Source organism: Grampus griseus (assembly GCF_964374135.1).
Source record: "Grampus griseus genome assembly, chromosome: 1".
NCBI lineage: Eukaryota > Metazoa > Chordata > Mammalia > Artiodactyla > Delphinidae > Grampus > Grampus griseus.
Genome location: NC_139017.1, coordinates 70,730,057 through 70,750,352, shown reverse-complemented (window position 1 = coordinate 70,750,352; position 20,296 = coordinate 70,730,057). Strand labels below are relative to the sequence as shown.

Sequence of the window (20,296 nt, the reverse complement as noted above, 5' to 3'; positions counted from 1 at the left end):
CCTCTCTTGGGGCAGGAACAGAAGGCTCTGGCCCCAGGGCATCCTGGTCTTGCAGGGAGAGGAGGCTCCCCAGCCGACACAGAGGCTCTGAAGCGTGACCACCAACTGTGCACTGTGCCGATGGAGGGAGAGGCCGCTTCAGGCCGTGTGAGGAGCTAAGCTTTGGAGAAGCAGCTGAATGCCAGTGGGTGAGAGGGCGGCATACCATGCAGGGGAGGTTGGAGCTGAGGCCTGCCTGCAGGAACACACACCGGAAAGGGCAGGGGCCATGTCTTGAAGGGCCTCTAATACCCGTTTGGACTTTATTTTGGACAAAAAGAGGGGGTGCAGCTAAAGGGATTTTGTGTCTTGTTTTATGGTTTTTTAAACAGGGCTCTGACATAATAAAATGTATGTGTTGAAGGATCCTCTGGCAGCACTGTGGAGGATAGATCAGAGATGCTAAGAGCTTACTATTGCTAAGTGCTATGTACGTAATGAGATTTATTTTATTTAACTATTACAACACGCTTGTGAGGTAGATGTTATATATAATTGCTGTTTTCTAGATTAGAAGCCTGAGACTCATAACAGCCCTCTTCATTGGAAAAGTGCTGCTTCCCATCCCATGGGATTCTGATGCGATTGTTAATCACCGAACCAGACCTGTTCCTTGGCCATGGGTGTGGCATGAGGTCCAGGCCTGGCCAATCAGTGGGCCCCTTGCTTTGCCAACAGCGACTAGACCAAGGGTCCAAGGGATGGTCATGTGATATAAGCAGAACCAGACTGAGTCCTTCTGGGATGTTGAAGATATAGACCCCGGGAGAGAGTCCCACTTGTTTTTGGATCTCAAGCGGTAACCATGTAAGCTTGGGGCATATGAAGCCAATTTCCTATGACTCAGAGAACATTTCTGTGTGATAGGATTGAAGGCGACCAATGCACAAAGAAACAGAGGTGAGCAGGATGGATGCAAAGGGAGAGGCTGATGTACTTGTTTGGGTCCCTGGACTTAGCCACACCTGAAGCTAGACCCAGCTGAAACTTCCCAGGACATAAGCTATTGAATTACATTATTTTGTGTTTAGTTCAAAACTATACATGTACTCCCCCACCATGTTCAGAGCAGCACTATTTACAATAGCCAAGACATGGAAAATAATCCAAGTGCCCATCAACGGACGATTGGCCTAAGAAGACATGGCATGTGTGTGTGTATATATATATATATATATATATATATATATATATATATATATATATATATATATATATATATACACTATGGAATATTACTCAGCCATAAAAAAGAATAAAATATTGTCATTTGGAGCAACATGGATGGACGTAGTGATTATTATACTAAGTGAAGTAAGTCAGACAGAGAAAGAAAAATATTATATATCACTTATACATGAAATCTAAAAAATAATACAGGGAATTCCCTGGTGGTTCAGTGGTTAGGACTCCACACTTCCACTGCAGGGGGCCAGAGTTCACTCCCTGGTCAGGGAACTAAGATCCCAAAAGCCAGGCAGTGTGGCCAAAAAAATAATAATACAAATGAACTTGTTTACAAAACAGAAACAGACTCACATAGAAAACAAATTTATGGTTACCAAAGGGGAAAGGGGATGGGGGAGGGATAAATTAGGAGTATGGGAATAACAGATATGCACTAACATATATAAAATAAGTGAACAACAAGGATTTACTATATAGCACAGGGAACTGTATTCAGTATTTTGTAATAGTCTAAAATGGAAAAGAATTGAAAAAAAATATATATATATATATATCCGAATCACTTTGCTGTACACCTGAAACTAACACAATATTGTAAACCAACTATACTTCAATTAAAAACAAAAACAAGGGGCTTCCTTTGTGGCGCAGTGGTTGAGAGTCCGCCTGCCGATGCAGGGGACACGGGTTTGTGCCCCGGTCCAGGAAGATCCCACATGCCGCAGAGCGGCTGGGCCCGTGAGCCATGGCTGCTGAGCCTGCGCGTCCGGAGCCTGTGCTCCGCAACGGGAGAGGCCACAACAGTGAGAGGCCCGCGTACCGCAAAAACAAAACAAAAACAAAAACAAAAACTCCAGACAACTGAAGTTCAGAGACACTAAGTAACTTGTCTGAGGTCACACAACTAGCAAGTGGCAGAACCAGGATTTGAGCCTCTCTTATTCTAACACTTGTGCTCATTTCGCCCTATCACAGCATGATAATGTAAAGAGCAAACAGGCAAAACAGTTAGGAGGTGAGCAGTGAGAAAGCATGGTCTAGGGCAGTGGGCTGGGGAAGGAGGGCAGGCATTTGAGAGATGATGATGGAATGTGGGAAGACACGGGACAGATCTAGTGTGGAGGCTCAGTGAGGTGAGTGGGAGGAGGACCCAAGGGGCCTGGAAGACCCAGGAGACAGGGCAGATGGGGCAGAGTGAGGGATCTCAAGGCAGAGATGGGTTTGTCTCAGACACAGAGGATACCTGGGTAAGAGCAAGGCCAGCCCGTGGGCGGTGACGAGCTTGTCTGGAACCAGGTGCGAAGCCAAGGCCAGGCCCAGGGTCGCCCACAGATTGGGGTTGGAGGAGAGAGGAGGAACAATTGGAGGAGGAGGAAGCTATGTCACCATCATGGGGGAAGGTGGGAATCAGTTCCCCAGCATGCCAGCTCAGAGTCAGGGGGGCCCTGGTGGCCTTGGAAGCCAGAGCAGGAGACAAAGGAGGCTGGAGGAGGGGAAGTGAAGGTGATGCTCATGGACTCAGCAGAAAATGAGGGGGTGGTGATGAGAAAGGTGAAGGGAAGGTGGTTCCCTCCCAGGTGTGTAAGTCGCACCGGTGCTGCTGAAACATCGACTCTCTCACACTGCAATTTAGAGGCAAAGTTGAACTCAGGTGACTTACCCAACCCCCTTCCCAATGAGCCAGAGACAGGTTTTATTTTCTAAAACATTTTAATAAAATTAACCAATAAATATTCTACACTGTATGGGCTACAGGGACAAAGAGTGGAAGACAGAGGGCCGGTCTTCCCAGTCGGGCCCTCAGGTCCCCTTGCAGAAAAAGAGAGAGACGGTGTTCTGGGCTGGCTTGGGGCTGGGACTGCTGACTTGGGATGGGGGGAGTGATTCTGGAACGGGTGATCTGGGGTCCTGCCATCCATCCCACTTTGTTGGTGTATGGGAGGAGAGGAGGGACCAAGAAAAGCAGAGCCCCTGCAGGAGGCATCCTAGCACCCCCAGAAGTGACTGGGGTGAGGGGAGAGCTAGCCTAGAAGGAAGGAATGGGGGAGGGGCAGCCCATGGGGCAGTGAAGCAGGGAGCATGGGCTGGTGGCAGGCTCTGGCGGCTCTTGGGCCACAGCCACTCACTCTCGGACGTAGACCCTGGTGCACACGATGTCGTCCGCCGTCATGGTCTGAAAGGGGAGAAGTCATTGTTAGCCTGGGTCCTGTGTTTGGTTGCAGGAGGGTTGGGCGGAGGTACTCTGCTTGACCTCCAGGTCCAAACCTACTTCTTGGCTCAGGACTGACGGGTAAGAGCTGGTCACAAAATGCCTGGGCATCATGGGATGGAGGACAGTACAGCCCCAGGGGTCCATCCTAAGTCTTTCTCCCCAAGCCAGGAAGATCCCCGCGGAGAACTGTTGGGACCTCTCAGCGCATGTCCTTTGTTCCAAATGGAAGGGACATCCTTTTACGTTTGCACAAGGACACTGTATGGGACAGAGACAGCCTAGTCCTGCCCCAGCAGCCTCATAGGAGACAGGGAGACCAGCCACAGTTGTTCTTAAATCTCCTGCACCCTGGAATGTCCCGGAAAATCTCTGAAGGTAGCACTGGGCTTGCTGTGAGCTGAGAGGAGGCAGGCCTTACCAGGATCAGCTCTCCGTCATTGGTCAGTTCTCTGGTCCAGGAGGTCTTGGGACCCTCTCCCTTCAAAAGCCTCTGCTCGCAGACCATTTTGTTCTCACTCTCCCATTTTACCAGGCTCTGCATGAGAGGGTGGTCAGGTGAGGTGGGCCCACAGCAGGGACAATGCTGTGAGAGGTATAGGGGATGCACCCCCTTTCTTCCTACCACCACTATCTAGGGACTTTCTCCATTGGAACTGGAGGAAAGACTCTAGGAAAAGACTGGAAAATGTCATGTTGAGAGGCAGGGCAATAGATGCCCTGAGGGACCCCATCCCGGCAGGGCAATAGATGCCCTGAGGGACCCCGTCCCGGCACGCACCTTACAGGGTCTCCCGTCCACAGTCTGCTCCTCAAACTCTTCTCCAATATTGAAGTTGATCTCTGTGGTACGCACGGTGGTAGAGGTTTTGATGTAGAAAGTGTCTCCCTCCTGTTTGATCTCCACTGCTGGCTTGGATGCTGCAGCCACGGCGATCTTCCTCAGCATCACGTTCACCCCTGGAGGGAGAGGAGAGGCTCGACTCTTATGGGTGCTCCAGGCGCCTGGCTCACACTCTCCCCAGGGACAGCAGGAGCAGGCTGAACTGTGAGCGGCTGGGAAGAGGGGCAAGCTGCCTGGGTGTCCAAGAAAGCACCTTGAAGGGAGGGCAGGTGGTACAGCCCTGATGGCTGGTGGGTTCAGGGAGGAGGGACAGAGAGGCAGTGCCCCGCCCTTGGGAGTTCTGCTTCTAGCTACGGCCCCACCTGGATGAGTCAGCAGCCCTGGATCGGGATCCCCAAGTCTCAGCTCTTCACTCGGTTCTTGGGGGCAGCTTCCCCCTATTCCTCTCATCCTGCGACAGCTCACCTTGGCACAATTCACCTCACTTTTGGTCCTTTGTCCATCCTGCTGGAGACCATCTGCTGGGGTGGGCTCATCAGAGTCACTGCGTCTGCACCCCCGCCCACGTGCAGGGCAGGCCTTCCCCAGCCAGGCCTCACTACTCACGTCCTGGAGTAGGGGCCACTTCCCTCTCTGCCCACTCCCCTCCCCTGTCTTGTGGCCTTTATTTGCTGAGCCTCTGTCCCTCCCCAGGATGAGAAGGAGCAGGGATTCTCAGCAGGGGAAGAGGTGGGACAGCTGTTTCCCCCTACAGAATGGTCAGAAGCCTGGGGACACCACCGGCTGTGAAATAAGATCTATTAGGCCATGATTTCCACCTGGCTCACCCTCCCTTGCAGGCTGGGTGACCCTGGGCAAATGGCTTAACCTCTCTGAGCCTTAGATTCCACAACTGTAAAATGGAGACAGTAACTTCTTCAAGAGCCTATCACATGGGATGATGTGTGTTTAGGCCCTAGCACACGCAGTGCCAGGCACATCTATATGTTTTCAGGAAACAATAGCTACTCTTATTGTTGTTGTTATTTTCACTGATAAAAGGAAGGCAAAGAAAAAGCCAGAGTTGGGGCTCAGACAAAGTTCCCTGCATCGGACTCCTGCCCACCTGCCCTCCTGGAACAGAAAGGGACACTCCCCTCCCCTCCCCTGATGTGGGCCCGACTCCAGGAACACCCACCCAACTTCAGGGGTCAGGTCTTCTCATTCAGTCTCTGTGGATTCAGAGTCGCTGTGCCTGTCCCCCTATCCTTTCCCAGATTGGACCCCTTCTCTCTATTCCCTAGTTATTTAAAAGGAGTGGAGGAGCCAGAGAGAGCAGCCCTCTGGCAGGAAGTCAAGCAGGCAGGGAGGCACCTCTAGTCAGGGCCCAGGTCCAAGCTCTACACCCTCACCTGGCCTGGCCTCCTGCCCTGAACTGGAGCAGAACGCTTCAGGGAAGCAATGGGTGGGATGAGGGGCCAAGCTGGGCTGGGCCAGGCAAGTGGGATTCCCTACCTCCCAATGCGGTCCAGACCCCCTGGCCCTCCTCCAGACCTGGGTCCCTAGAGAAGAAACAAATCCCCTTTCCCCTCGGCACCAGAGCAGACCCACTCTATTCCAGACAGAAGGGAGTGGGAGGAAGCCCTGTCCCTCAGGAGCCCCAGGAGCCCACTTCTTGGCTGCCAATCTCTTGGGTCCAGGGAGAAATGACTGAGGTTCCCAGGACTAATTGACTTGGTAAAAGAGACATATCCCACTCCACCTCCTTGGACAAAAAGACTACTTCACTCTCTGGTGCTACCCGGGAAGTCCATCCTGTTATCCATCTTTCCCGTTATAGGAGCAGGAGCTGCTAGCTATGTGTCGTAACCATCATACTGGATGGGACGGGTATCCCCCAAATACCTGAGCATCCCTCCCCGGGAGAGAGACTCTTGCATAGGACAAAGAGGGGTGAGAAGGGACTGAGATTCCTGCGGAAGCAAGGCTAGGTCCAGAGGAGACACCCCTCCAGCCCGCTTCTGGTACCTGTGGTGCTGGGGCCAGGTTCAGCCAACGTTGGCTGACTCAGGACTGTGTTTGTCTAACGGGTCTGTTTTCAATCTGCCCCACAGCAAGCCCTGAGGAGGGCACGTGGCTCTGAGAGACCCCGCAGGGAGGACAAACAGACTGAAGACAGACAGACAACAGGGTTGGGTTTGGGATCTTATCCTCCAGCTGGGGCCTGGGGGTGTGCCAGGCCACTGCCTCCTCCACTGGGGAGAGGGGCCAGAATCCAGAGAAGTTGGGGGATGGAATGGCATCTAGGCTTTCTGAAGGGAAAATTGTTATCCTTTGGCAGGATCTTGGTGGCACGCGGGATCCTGGCTGCAGCATGAGGCATGCATGCGGGATCTAGTTCTCCGACCAGGGATCAAACCCAGGCCCCCTGCACTGGGAGTGCGGGGTCCCCATTGGACCACCAGGGAAGTCTTGGATCTTTCATTTCAACAAGGGTAGGGCAAGAAAGGCTGACATGATTACAAGAAATACTGTGGTCAGACTGCAAGCAGAACTAATGGTAAGGAAGGATGGAAATCCCTGCTTTCCTCACTGCATTCCAGCCCCTTCCTAGTTCCTGACTCATTTCTATAGCCCCCGGCCCCACACAGGGTGCCCTCTGCTCATTCCAGCTGGGGTCTCTCTGTTCAGTTCAGAAATGGATGGCTCCAGGGTTTCCAGGTGGCTTCCCAGTGGCTGGGTCCTTGACTAACCTCCATCTCTTTGCAGAGCCCTCTCCCCAGCCGGCCCAGGCTTTCCCCACCCCTCCTCCCCAGACACCAGAGGGCACACAGGAGTTGGGAAGGGCAGTCTGGGTAGATTCAACTTCCTCCACCTTTAACCAACAGACCTAGCTGGGCTGCAGCCCGTCTCCAGGGAGGCAGGGAGAAGAGAATTCGGATTTTCTCAAAGGGAGGGGATGGCTGGGGTTTCACACGAAGCCATTTGTTGAAATCTAAGAAAGTGATAATTATCCAGAGCGAGTTTAGGATTCTGGAGCTGCTCGCTGTAGGAAAATATTTGTCTCACAGATGGAGGGTGGGGGGAGCAGAGTGGAAAAGTTCTGAAAGGGGGATCTGGGGGCCCTGCGGTGACGGATCACCTGGTGGGTGGAGCCCCGCACAGAGAGATCTGGAATCTGCCCGGGGATTGGGTTACCTGCGGGGGGCAAGGGGAAGGAGGCAGGAATGCCTGGGGTGGGGGTGGGAGGCTCGGCTGGGTAGGGACCCAGGCTCCCAGCCTGGATGCAGGGTTTGCAGCTTCCGAACTGCGGAGAACCCCACTGCCTCACCCCAGGGAATACCGACCTCATGTTTCTGGTTTCTACTTGATTCAGAGGCTGAGTCGCCGCAGGAGCTGGCGTCTGTGGGCGCCCCGCCAGAGGAAGAAGGATTTAGGTGTTCGGGCTCAGCGCCCCGGGACCCAGGCGTCTGACCCCTATTCTTGGGAATGCAGGCGCCCAGCTTCCCACGCCCTGATTCCAACTTCCCTTTCTTTCTCGTACCCACCTCCGAGGCCTCGGCGGAGCCCCCTCTCCTCTCCCGGGCGCTCAAAAATCTCCTTACCCAGAACTTTGAGCAGATCCTCAAAGTTCTCCGATCGGATGATCTTCCAGTTGCCAGAGAAGTTGGGCATCGTGGCGGTGCTAGTGGCGGTCCCCTTAGATCCTTCGGCTGGAGCACTGGACGCTGAGTCCTTTAGTCGAAAGAGATGTCTCCGCCGCCTTCGCCGGATGGTAAGACTCAGATCCAGGACTCGTCCGAGGATAACCCTAAAGCCGGCCTGGGCTCTCGCGCGGGCAGCTTTTATACCCTTTGTGGACCCGCCCTTGCCCAAGAATGAGGTGGTCCCGCCTCCCGCTCCGCCCCCCCCTCCACCCCACCTGGGGGGCCTTGAGCCCCGGCCCTGCATTACCACCCCACCCCCACTCCCACCCGGTCCTCTGGATCTAGCCCAGTGGGCGGGTCCAGAATTCGCTGAGAGGGCCCGAGATTGCTGGCTCCCGCGCCAGTGGGTGGATGAGGAGGCGGACGGAGGGCTATAGCCCTCGGACTGGGCTCTCAACCGAGAGGAGAGGGCGCTAGGCCCGGGGCACAGATGCTGGGCTCTCACGTCCTGCAGTCCGAGGCACAGGGTCGCACCTCTCTTGTTCCCCATCCCTGCCCAACCTGACACGGTGCGCTCGACTCCTTGGCGCCGGACACCCGGCGACACCACCGGCGGGTGAACCCCTGCTTGCAAGCCAGAGCTGGGGAAGAGAATGCGCGGCCGAGCTCCGGCTCCACTGAAGCTTGAGTTGGATCCAGTGTGACCGCTCCGAACTCGAGACCGGCTGGGGAGCCCTGGGGTTTAGGGGCCAGGCACCTAAGTAAGGCAACGGCGCCCCCTACTGGAACAACTCGAAGAGGCTGGGAGGGGGCTTCACCCTCTACCCACCACCCTCGACTCCCCACCCGGTATCGGGCTCAAGTAGCGCCTGCGGACGCTGGAAGTTGAAGCAAAGAGACTCATTCTTCTTAAAGCGTTGGGCGGGCATCGAAGGGTTAAACAGGAGCCTGGAGCGTCAGGCTGCGGAGGGCAGAGGTCACAGCCAATCACTTGACACGAGCTCTTTATTACGGCGCTTTCTCTGTTACTCGGCTCCCCAGACCCCCGAGGGAATCGCAGCAGGCGGCAGGGAGGGGAGGCGGGGACTGAGGCGCGGAGCCCTCGGCGCGCCGCGCTGCCACCTAGGTTGCGGGGAGTCTGGGTGCCCCGGGGAAGGGGCGGAGCGGGGTCTCAGGTGTCACCATTCTGAGCCGTAAAACTGGCGGAAGGAGAGGCCGCCCCGCCGCGAGCAGCTTTGAAGTGGGAGATCAAAGGAAGGGGGTAGGGAACGGCTCCCCACGGAGACCCAAGTGGGAGTGAGCGAGACCCCGGGGGAGAGGGCCAGGAGACAGAGAAACAAATGGAAGTCAGGCAGGGAACCTCGGATACAAGCCGGGAGACTCGAGACCGCCGACCGCAGAGGATGCGGTACCCTGAGCGGGCGGAACCCGGGGGCCTGTCTAGCGCTGAGGGACACTGCAGCCCAGCTGCCCTCGGCGAATCCGTGCACGTGGCCCCGATGCCCGTACCGCACCCCACCCCCGCCACCCTGCCGGAGCTGTCCTCCCAGTTTCTTCCGAGACGGTGAAGAAAATCCCCTCATCTGGTCCCAGCCCTGGGTTCCTGCCCTGGCCCCTCCCTGCCAGCGTGGCCATGGGTGGAGCAGAAGACAGGCTCTCCGAGATTCTAGGCCCTTTCCCTTAGAGCCCGGGAACGGTCTAAGGAGGTAGGGGCCTTAGTTGGGGAGGAGCCCGGAGGAGGAGAGCCAAGGGAGAGGGGCTGGAGGATTTACCAAAGTCACACTGGAGGTCGAGTCTCTGTGCTGTAAAGAGGAAAATCTCTGAATTACGGGTGTGTAGGAAAAAAAATAATGCAACTAGGGTGACTCTGGAGCAGGAGGGATGGAGATTAGACTGTAGAAAGGACTTCTTGACAGGGTCCCACCCTGCAATAACCAATAAAATGTCAGTTCTGAAGAAGGGAGCTGGATGCTCCAGCCTGGTTTTAGGGTTCCAGGTTTGGTGTGGGAGAGTTTATTTGGGGGTGCGGGTGGCCTGGTCTTCTGGAAGTGAGGGGGCAGCAGGTCGAAGGGCTCTCGGAGGATGGACAGACAAAAGCGGAGGTGGTGGTGGTCCCTGGGGGGTGCTTAGGGCCTGGGGTTAAGGCACAGCCTGTGCTCCTCCCCCATCCACCCGGCTCCAGCAACGCTGTAGGTAAAGGGAGGGGGATTAGGTTCTGACAGTGAAATCAGGCTCCCAGCCAAAGGGTTGAGGAGAGGCTGGGGGAGGGAACATGGCGGAAAGCAGACTCCTGCTGCCTCTCCTTCCCCCTCACTGCCCCCTACCTCTTCCACCCAGGTCCCATGTCCATCTCCACTCCAGCCCTCTTGAGACCCCAGCCAGAATAGTCCAGTCTCCTCAATATGCATCCCTCCTGCTGCAAAAGAGAAGGGCCAGTGGTGGCCCTCCCCCGCACAAGCCTTGTGAGAAGGATGTAGTAACCTCGCTCAAAAGATGGTCATCCAGAATGAGGGAGCCTAGACCTGCAGGAGCACAGAGGAGGGATGTGATCTGGCTGAGGAAACTGGAGAGGCTGGAGGTGGGGGCTCCCTGGGGTGGAGGAAGGAGGCCTGGGCCCACTCCCCTCCCTTCACTTCCTCACTCCCCCCACTGGCCAGGCATCCAGAATTTCCAAAAAGACAGAAGTAAGACAAAGGAAAGTCAGGCTGGGAGGGGAATTTTTTCCAGATGTGCTTGTGGTTTGGCAGCTCTGGGCCTGAGTTTCAGCCCCCGCACCCCAACCCTGGCTGAGGGAGGTGGGCAGAGGGTCCAGAGCATGGTGCCGGGCAGCTAGGCTGGATGTCTCAGCCTCCAGCAGCCCTGTTACCCCACAGAAGCATGGAGGCTCATGTGTAAGGGGTGCTTAGGGGAGATTCAGGGGAAGGGGGTTGGGGGACTGGGGTTGGGAGCAGTGGGATGAGAGGGCTGGGGGTACCGGGAAAGGGGGCTAACAGAGGAGGCTGGGGGAGCCTAGGGGCAAGGGGCAGGGACTAGGGCCCTGGAACAAGGCGATGGGGAGGAGTTTAGCCAGCATCAGTCATTCAGTCACAACTGGCTTTAATTTCCCGCTGGGATCCATAAGGAGAAGGAATTTCCTAGTGTCGCTGGCCTTTTAATTATGACCAAATCTGCTGCAGATCTCCTGGGGCAACGCGTTCCCCTTCCTAGGAGCCTTGGTCATACTTCTCTTGGGGTTCCTCCTAGGAATTTGGAGACTCAGGTGGGGGAGGGTGCTTAATTGGTGAGAAAAGCTGGGGGAGCAGAGGCAGGATGGGGGTGGGGTGGGGAGGAAAGCAACCGGCTTGAGAGAGTTAGGAAAGAAACACTCTGGGGATTTGTTCCCGTTGCAGTGTGGCTATGAGGAAAGTGGCTGGTTTTGCACAAGGAATGGAGATGGGCAGGCTCTGAATGGTTGCAAGAGTGTGGATGTGAGTAGATGTAGATGCGTGCACGATTGAGGGGTCTGGGGGCTTGGGAAGAGGAGGCTCCCCCACTCCTCTCCATCATTCCCTTGAAGCTGAGTGGGGGAGGAGTGATGGGAAGAGTGGGAGTGTCATGAATCCCTCACCCTCACCCCCAACTGGGACCAAGGAGATTCTCTGGCCAAAGCCAGCACTTGTAGAAGGGCCTCACCCTGACCAGTGTTATTGCATCTGCTGGATCACAGAGTTTGTTGGCTGGGAGTCATGTAGAAATTAAACCCAGGTGGGGCTGGACACCTGGGTCTCTGCCACTCAGGGTAGGGGCAGCAAATAAAGCAGGACTTCTATAGAGGGTGGGGAAGTCGGAAAGTAGAAGAGGGGAGTTGGGAGTGCCTGGGGCAGGACAGCTGTGTCTCCTGGCCTCCCTGAGCCCTCAGGATTCCACTCAGCACCGAGCGTAGACTTAAGCATCCTGCCTCCTAGTCTGCTCTGATCCTCGGTACCGAAGGGGATGTTCCATTTGTGTGTCTCCCTGGGTTTAGGGACCAGCCCTTTTCAAATCTGGTAAGGCCGGCTCTGATTCTCCGCAAATGAAATTGCCGTTGCAACAGGATGGATGGCAGTTAGACCAAAAAAGAGCTTCCAGCAAGCTAAAGTGCAAGCTGGGAGGCAGAGAACTAGAAAGGAGGCAACTCATTTCCCAGGAACATCTGGGCACATGGGAGAGACCCTGAGAACTAAGGAAGACGTGAGCAGAGAATCCGAGTGACCGGGGGAAGGGGCAGCTGGACTCAAAGGTAGGGGATGACAAGTGGCCTCTGGGGCCAGCCCCAGGGCCCTGCAAAGAGGGAGGTAAGTATGGCCCAGTAGGGTCAGAGCCACGGGGTGTGAGGAGAGGACTGACTGTGATAGGAGGGATTACAGTTAGACAAGGGGAGGATCTGCACCGCACCCAGGCAGCCAGGCGGCTCCTCTGTTGTTTTTGGCTCTGCTACCTGGTTCCCAGCTCCTTCCGCCAACGCTTTCCTCAGGGCTGGGCCGGGCACACTGAGCCGCGGGGGGGCTGAGCAAGGGAGGGGAGAAGGAGGAGGTGGAGATGCACTGGCTGAAGACAGTGTTCGGATTGAATCTCTTTCGCCTGAGAGAGGCCCCTGGCTCTGCTCGCCTTTTCAGGGGGCAGGCGCAGAGGTGTGGGCAGTCACTGAAGAGCCTGGAGACCCCCTGCACAAGGCCTGGCCACCACTGCACTGATTCTATTCCTTGACCCTGGTCTCTTTGTTTCTCTGTCCCTCTACCGTGGCTCCACCACCTAGACTTTGCTTCTTGCCAGTCTGGCATGGGAGGTCATCCCTTTCTCCACGTAGGCCCCTGCTCAGTTTTCTCTCCTACTGCAGTGAAAGGCACCAAATCCGACTCCCCTTCCTCTGGAGCCTCCACGCTTCTCAGAGAACCTCCCGGCTGAGGTGGGGATTCAGTGTGGCTGGGACTGTTGGTGGCAGTTGCCAGCATCTGAAGCTGGATGGGCCTGGACCTGACTCTGGCCAGCTGTGGCCCCTCCCCCCCCCGAAGGAATCCCCCCAGGGCAGCACTGCTGGATGAAGAAGTCAGTCAGCACCGAGACCTGCAGTTAAACTCCTTTTAGCTTTTATGATGCAGTGACTAGGGCCAGACCCCTCTGCCATTTCCACTCCCTGCCCTGCACTGGCCCCTTAACCCTGGCAGCCCAAGGCAGGAGGGAGAAGGCTGTAGCTATGACAGGTTTGGCAGGCTGGACACCTGGGTTTGCATGGCACCTGGGGACAGTGGCTAGCCCTGGAAAAGATGAACAGCCTGCAGTCTAGCCCAAAACTGGTTCTGGGGAGCCCGAACCATCTCCCAGATGCCTCCTCTCCCACTCTCTGAGGATGGCAAATGGAAGAAGAGCCAGGGGTGTAAAGAACCCCTCTCTCCATTGAGATGGTCTGGAGTTTCTGGAGGAAGAAAGAAATCGGCAAGGCTGCAGATTGGATGGGTGCTCTATCCCTCTTCTGGGCTGAACTGCAGAAGGTGGGCACTGGGCCAGATAATCAGACTCTGGGATTGAAGAGGAAAGAGGCAGGAGGGAGGCGAGAAGGGCGAGGTCCCAGAGGAGAAACTGAGGGGGCCGCAGGTCTGAGCTTTGAGGTTCTGGATGGAGACAGAAAGAGGGTGTTGGACTCACTGTCCCTGGGGGGGGTGCTGTGGGCAGGGTAAGGGGGCTGATGGGTCAGACTCAGGAACGTCGGCCAGCTTGGGGAGAACACCACTTCAAAGCTCCTTAGCTCTCACATTCCCCTCCTGTCTCTAGCCCCCAAATGCAGCTACTGTCTCCAGGTAAGACCTAGTAGCTTGGGACTTCCCTGGTGGCGCAGTGGTTAAGAATCTGGGGACACGGGTTCGAGCAGGGGACACGGGTTCGAGCCCTGGTCCAGGAAGATCCCACATGCTGCGGAGCAACTAAGCCTGTGCACCACAACTACTGAGCCTGCGCACCTAGAGCCAGTGCTCTGCAACAAGAGAAGCCACCGCAATGAGAAGCCCGTGCACCGCGACGAAGCTTATCCCCCGCTCGTCGCACCTAGAGAAAGCCGGCATGCAGCAATGAAGACCCAACACAGCCAAAAATAAATTTAAAAAAAAAAAAAAAAAGACCTAGTAGCTTGGCCCCCAGCCTGGCTCCTAGGGGCCTATGGAAACCAGCTGTGCTAATGGCTCCAGGAAGGGGGCTGAAGCCCCAAGAGTCGGGTAATAAGGGCCAGCTTCCCCAACACCAGGGCCCTTCCTGCTGCAGACCAGGCCCAGGCCAGGGGGCCAGACTCCCTGGAGACAGAATCAGAGGTGCAGGGGGATTAGAGCAGAGTAAGGGAGGGCCCCAGGAGCCCAGATTCCTGGTCCCTGCCCCCATCCTCCCATCTTGAGCAGGCAGGGAATTAAGAAGGGATACAAGAGTTCAGAGTCTGGCCCCTTTGCCAGGCTAGGGCCTTGTCCTTCCAGTGACCCTGCCATCCCACCCCTCCTTATAGCAGGGCTGGAGACATGGGAGTGTGGGGGAGGCCCCAGACTGACCTAGCCCTAATGGCTTTCCCTGGGCAGCATGAACAAAATGGGAAAAAGATGTGTGAAGTGGGAAGCTCTGATTTCCTTTCCCCTGTAGGCTCCAGCTCTGGAAAATGTTAGCTGTCAAAGAGAGACTGTACAGTCTCCCTGCCTCCCCCAACCCAGTACCCCTTACCCCATCCCATCCACCAGGGCCCCCCAGCCTGCCTGGATTCCTAAAGGGCACTGGGCTAGTGTCTGTGAATTTCAGCTCGCCAGGCTGAGGACACACTGTTGTGACAACCCCCCGCACCCCGCCCCACCTGCGTCTTCTCCATCAACCTGGGAAAGACATCCAAGCGGGAGCTTTGGCACTTGGGATACTCAGGGACACGTCCCTGGGGGATCAAAGGAGCCAGCAACTCCTGGATTTCACAGCTGCCAACCTCTCGCCACGGTCTCACGCCTCCTAAATCCCAGTGCTCTAGGACTGTCAGCCACACATTTCCAGGTTTCCGGATGATCCGGAGTTTTGGTTAGTCTTCCCACTGAGCTTGCAGTGGCTGGCCTAGAGAGGGAGCCATCCTGAGTCAAGGACACACAATGTGTGCCTTTCTCCCTGCTTGGGGGCAGTGTGGTCTCATTGGGCCAAGTCTCCTCTGATGAGCTCCCTGACCCACGGGTACTAGGTTCCTAGGAGCCCCAGGGAATTGATTCCAAAGCTGGGAGGAGGCAGTTCTTGCCTTGGAGTGGAGAGTGGGCATGGGGGTGGGTTCTAACCTAGCAGAAAGGCAACAGATTGCTCTGCCCTTTCCCCAGCCCGGGGGCCCCTTTGATCTGACCCCAGATCCACCCTCCCACCCTTCAGGAAAGCTTCCCAGACCTACCCACTCTGCCAGCTCAGCCCGGCGTCCAAGCCCCAGCCTTAGGTGTCCGGCTATCGGGCTATATTATCTGCCTCTGCCTCCCTGTTGGTCCTGGGTGTGGGCTCCATCTCCCTCCCCAGCTCCCAGGGCGGGGGCAGTCTGCCTTCTTCCTCCTTTGGTTATGGTTTGGATCCGTCTCATGGAATCTTTCCAAGAAGGAACCGAGCAGGATTCCACAAGGTAGAAGGGAGTGAAGAACCTGCCCCTTGGGGAAGCTGCCTCTGGTCTAGGGATGCCAGACAATTTAGGTTCCTGGTGCTGCATTGGGACAGGGGGGTCAGGGTCACAGGCACAGGGCCCGATCCTCAGTGCCCAGGTCTGGGAAAGGAGTGGCTCTGACTCTGAACCCACCACTGTGCAACAGCTTTCCATGTACCGTCTTGGGTCTGTTTGATTCCAAAGCTTTGCTCTAAAACACTTCAGAGTGGAATTCAGTTGAGCCTGGAGGAAGATTAAGATGTACTTGTCTTTCCATGGCAAATTCTTAAAAATACCTTCTCTCTCTGCCTCTTCCCTCCACCCCCATCTCTCTCAAAATCCTATGCATTATATATACTCTTTCAAAGAAAGCACAGAGTTGATGGTATCCCTAAATAAGGCTAGAAGCCTTACATATTGAAGAAAGAAACAAACTAAACCAGCAAGTCAGCACAGTTAAGCGGTGGGAGGGCAGAGAGGAGACTGGAGCAAAGACCTGTGCAGCAGTTCCCACAGGCCAGGGGCTGGGGTGGAAGGGACTCACCAGGACCCCTCCCCTAGCAGTGCCACTAGATGTTACTTACCCATTTAGTCACTGCGCGAAAGAGATAGTGCAACCCTGACTGTCTGCTCAGAGTGCAGCAAATCTCCACTCCTGACCATCCTTGGGTCCCCAACTTCTGAGGGTGCGTGTACTTCCTGAGCTCTCTTTGGTGGGCTAGTGTATACAGGAGCTTGGGTGAGAGTTGAAAAGCCAAAGGTGTCGGTCTTGGCTTAAACATTTGTTCAGCATCAACCACGCCAAAGATCATCCATGTGTATGTAAAATTAGTCTCAAATGAGGCCACTTACCACATCCACTGCCTCAACTCCTATCATCTCTTGCCTAGATTACAGCAAGAGCCTCCTCTTTGGTTCTCTGTTCCCACTCTCCTCCCTTCACAGCAGTCAGGGGGAGTCCTTTAAATCCTGAGCCAGTTCACACCAGTCTGCTCAAAACCCTGCATTTGTTCCCCATTTTGTGCAGATAGTAAGCCCAACTCCTTACGATGGGCTACAAGGCTCTATATTATCTGCCTGTATCTCGCCCTGCTCACTAACCCCAACTCCTACCCCCTTCCCCTTGGCTTCCCCTGTTCCAGCCATGCCGGCCTCCTTGCTGCTCCCTAAATACACCAAACATTCCTCCTGCCTTTGCACCTCCCTCTTTCTCTGGAATGTTCTTCCCCTAGATATCTACATGACTTGCTTCTTCACTTCTTTCAGGTCTGCTCAAGTGTCACTTCCTCAGCGAGGTCTTCTCTAAACAGCCCATCTAAAATCTTATGTACACATATCTGCCTTATCCCCTTACTTTTCCTCATGTCACTCATCACCCCACTACAAGGGAAGTTCGTGCAGACTTCGCTAGCCTACAACGGTACCTGGCACATGGTTTGTACTCAATAAATATTTCTTGAACAAGTGACTGAAAAGTGAATGACATCAACCAAAATCAATGACTACTAAGGCTGAAAGAAATACCTGTTTTTCATTAGTACTCTTGTTCCTGGCTTAATCATTTATTTAACTGTCCTTGATAGATGCATGAAAGAGGTACTCTGACAAAAATCAGGTCTGAAAACGAGAGTGATATAGCCCTGGCGGAGGCCATGACCGCTGCCTGGGAGGCCTCAGAACTCTCCACGATGCCTCAGCCGCCCTCTTAGAAATCCCTGACCCAACTCTTTGAGGCTCATGCCATGTTTATTGCATCTTCAACTCCTTGTTCGCTGCATCTATCTATCTCAGGTCCCTAAGGATCTAGCTCAGGCTCCCCAACCTCCTGTTTCTAATCCTGCTGCCGGGGAGTTCCCTGGAGGTCCTGTGGTTAGGACTCCATGCTTCCACCGTAGGGGGCACGGGTTTGATCCCTAGTTAGGGAACTAAGATCCCACGTGCCGTGCAGTGCAACCAAAAAGAAATCTATCTATCTATCTATCTATAGATATAGGTACAGATATATAGATATATAGATATGTAATCCTACAGCCAGCCACCTGGGGGCTTCCAGCGCTTACTCAACAGGTCAGCCTCTCAGGTCCTTGACTCCATGGACTCCAACAATCTCATCTCCATCTCAGTTCAGACACTCACCTCCAGGACCACACACTGTCCTCCCATTGCGGCCTATGCAGCCGCAAGCATTTAAACTCTCCACTTCTCTGTTTGGGCTGCCGAGTGATGCTAGAAAAAAACTGTGACAAGCAGCTTGCAGCTTGCAGCTTGCAGCTTGCAGTGCTCCTGCAAATTCAGGTTCTGACCTCAATCGGAACTCTGCCGTTGCTCAGAGGCCTTTCCTTGTGTTCTCGGTCGGCTCGCTCTCCCGTCTTCTCAGTGGCTGCTGCAAACCGTCTTTATTCTTCCCAAGCTCCTGTCCCCTGACTTCCCCCTCATACTCAGCAGAGCACTCTGCCTCCCATTTAATGAGCAATCGAGGTCACCAGGTGCTAATCACTTTATTCCACCATCATCCCAAACCATCTCCATCTGCCCTACCCGTTCCTTTTTCCTTTCTGTCCCAGAAGACAAGGGATCCCTATTGCTGGCCAAGGCTAAGCTTGGCATCCCTTCCCCCTACTCTTTCAGGATCCCCTGTAGCTTACTTCACCTGCCCCCTCGTGAGCCACCTTATGCTCTACTGGCTTTGTCCATTGGCATCCTAAGACTTCTCACTCCTACAGCAACCTTCACCTGCTTTTCTTCAGAGCCAAGAAAGAGCAGTCCACACCCACTCCTCTCCTTCCTCACCTCCAATTTATTCTCCAGCCCACGTCAGCTGAGCTTCTGCCGCCTTCCCCACCACCACCACAGACATTGCTGAGATCAAGGGCACCAAATCGCTACAAAATAGACCCTTTTCTTTGCTCTCAGCTTGCTGGCTCTCCGTGCTGTTAATGCTATCTCCTCCCTCCTGGGGATTCTCCTTAGCTGTCCTCTTACCCAATAGCCCTCTCTCAGACCTCTCTTCTTCCAGCAGCTTATAAGGATGGGTACTTCCTGAGACTTTGACCTTCTGCTGCTCTTTATACCTTTATGTATAAAGGCTTCGTTCCAATCCAAGGCTTCCATCCCACTGCTACACTCTTGTCTCTAAGCCTTAGTTTCCAGCCCCAGATCTCTTTTACTCTGCTAAACTCCAGTCTGGTACATCCAGCTGCTGGCTGGACATCTCCATTTGGGTATCTTCAGGCAGCTCAAAGTCAAGTCAGTCAATACCCAAGTCATCCTCCTCAAAAACCTGCTCTTCTGCCCACCATATTCTCTGTCTTGGTGAATGGTACCACTGCTGTCTATTCACTGTAATTCAGAAATATCAAGGCAACCTTTAATCCTCTTGCCCTGATCTCTAAGTCTTACTGACTCTACCTCCTCAGTGATGATCATATACATCTTCCCACTTCATTAATTCAGGACTCCATCACTGCTCATCAAATTAGTCAAACAGAAGAACTCAGCTCCTGGCCCTTTCCCAATCCTGCTTCCATTGGGCTGCCAGCGTCGTCTTCCTAAAACCCAGATCTGACCAATTCACTCCCCTGCTTTAAATCCTTGCAGGATTTAAATTTAAATTGAAATTAGTTTACTGGTTTCTCTTCTTCAGGTTGCCGTAAGCAACTCGGGGTCACAGGCCATTTCTCTGTGCCTAGCACAATGCCTGGCACATAGCAGGTACTTAATAAACATTTGAGTGGAAGGATTCCAAGCCTCATCAGGTGCTGCCTGAATGTGTTAACAGCCAAGCAGGGCAGCGGTTAAGAGCAGAGGCTTCAGACAGGCAGACTTGGCAGTCTGAATGCCAGCACCACCAACCTCCAGCTATTTGGCCTGGGGAATATTTCTTCCTTTTTGTCAGCCTCAGTTTCCTCAACTGTTAAATGGGAATACCTCCACCTACCTTACAGAGAATGGGACAATGCTCCTAGAGGACTCAGCACAGTGCCTGACACAGAGAAGCACTCTATAAATGGTTGCCATTATTATTATTAATGACAGCAACCATCAGTTAAACTTCAAGGTTAGAAAAGAACCCCAGAATTTTAATGCTAGAACCACTGGGGCTCCAAGAAACAAACTGACTGACCATCACGAATTTAGTAAGTGGCAAGATCAGACTTAAAACCTAGTATCAATACAACAATAAAATGCTGTTATGGGCTGTTTTTGGACTTGCCCTTAATTACAGGGTAAATGAAAGAGCACTGTGAACAATGATGCGTAGACTGTAGATGTAGGGTATTCATAAATGCACTTGGCATATTGCATACATGGGAATTTGCGTCTCTAAACTTGCACTTGTGCTAATGTGTCTTGGGGTAAGTTCATAATTACAGTGCTGTTCATCCTTCCTATCGTCAGCTGTAACCATCTGTTAAACTAGGAATCAAATGATTCCTTTAGAGCCTTAACTCGATCAGTGGTTTTTTTTTTTTCTTTTGGCCACACCATGTGACTTGTGGGATCTTAGTTCCCCAACCAGGGATTGAACCCACGACCTTGACAGTGAGAGTGCAGAGTCCAGTGGTTAACGGGACGGCCAGGGAATTCCCTCAATCAGTGGTTCTTAAGGGTAGAGAGAATGGCAGTGCTATCACCTGAAATTTCAAAATACATCCCCCCTTACCCTTCTGAGAATCACTTTGTTACATGAAATTTTAAGATCACTAATGTGTTTGGCATGATAACACTTCTCACACTCTTTTCCCTTTATC

General features: G+C 54.0%; 1 protein-coding gene across 3 annotated transcripts; it reads right to left on the bottom strand.

Annotated features, from left to right (window-relative positions):
- Positions 1–2,924: 2,924 nt before the first annotated feature.
- On the bottom strand, positions 2,925–8,587 carry CRABP2 (cellular retinoic acid binding protein 2). 3 transcript variants are annotated; one of them, XM_082672463.1, is made up of 5 exons: positions 8,468–8,587; positions 7,865–8,022; positions 4,218–4,396; positions 3,858–3,974; positions 2,925–3,400 (listed from the first exon to the last, which is right to left on the bottom strand). In XM_082672463.1, exons 2-5 carry the CDS (start codon positions 7,932–7,934, stop codon positions 3,350–3,352), a joined length of 417 nt encoding a protein of 138 aa, XP_082528589.1. In that variant the 5' UTR covers positions 7,935–8,022; positions 8,468–8,587; the 3' UTR covers positions 2,925–3,349. The 3 variants fall into 3 exon arrangements, with proteins under 3 accessions (XP_082528589.1, XP_082528588.1, XP_082528590.1); XM_082672462.1 differs by lacking the exon at positions 8,468–8,587 and having other exon boundaries at positions 7,865–8,062; XM_082672464.1 differs by lacking the exons at positions 3,858–3,974; positions 8,468–8,587 and having other exon boundaries at positions 7,865–8,062.
- Between the last annotated feature and the right edge of the window lie 11,709 nt (positions 8,588–20,296).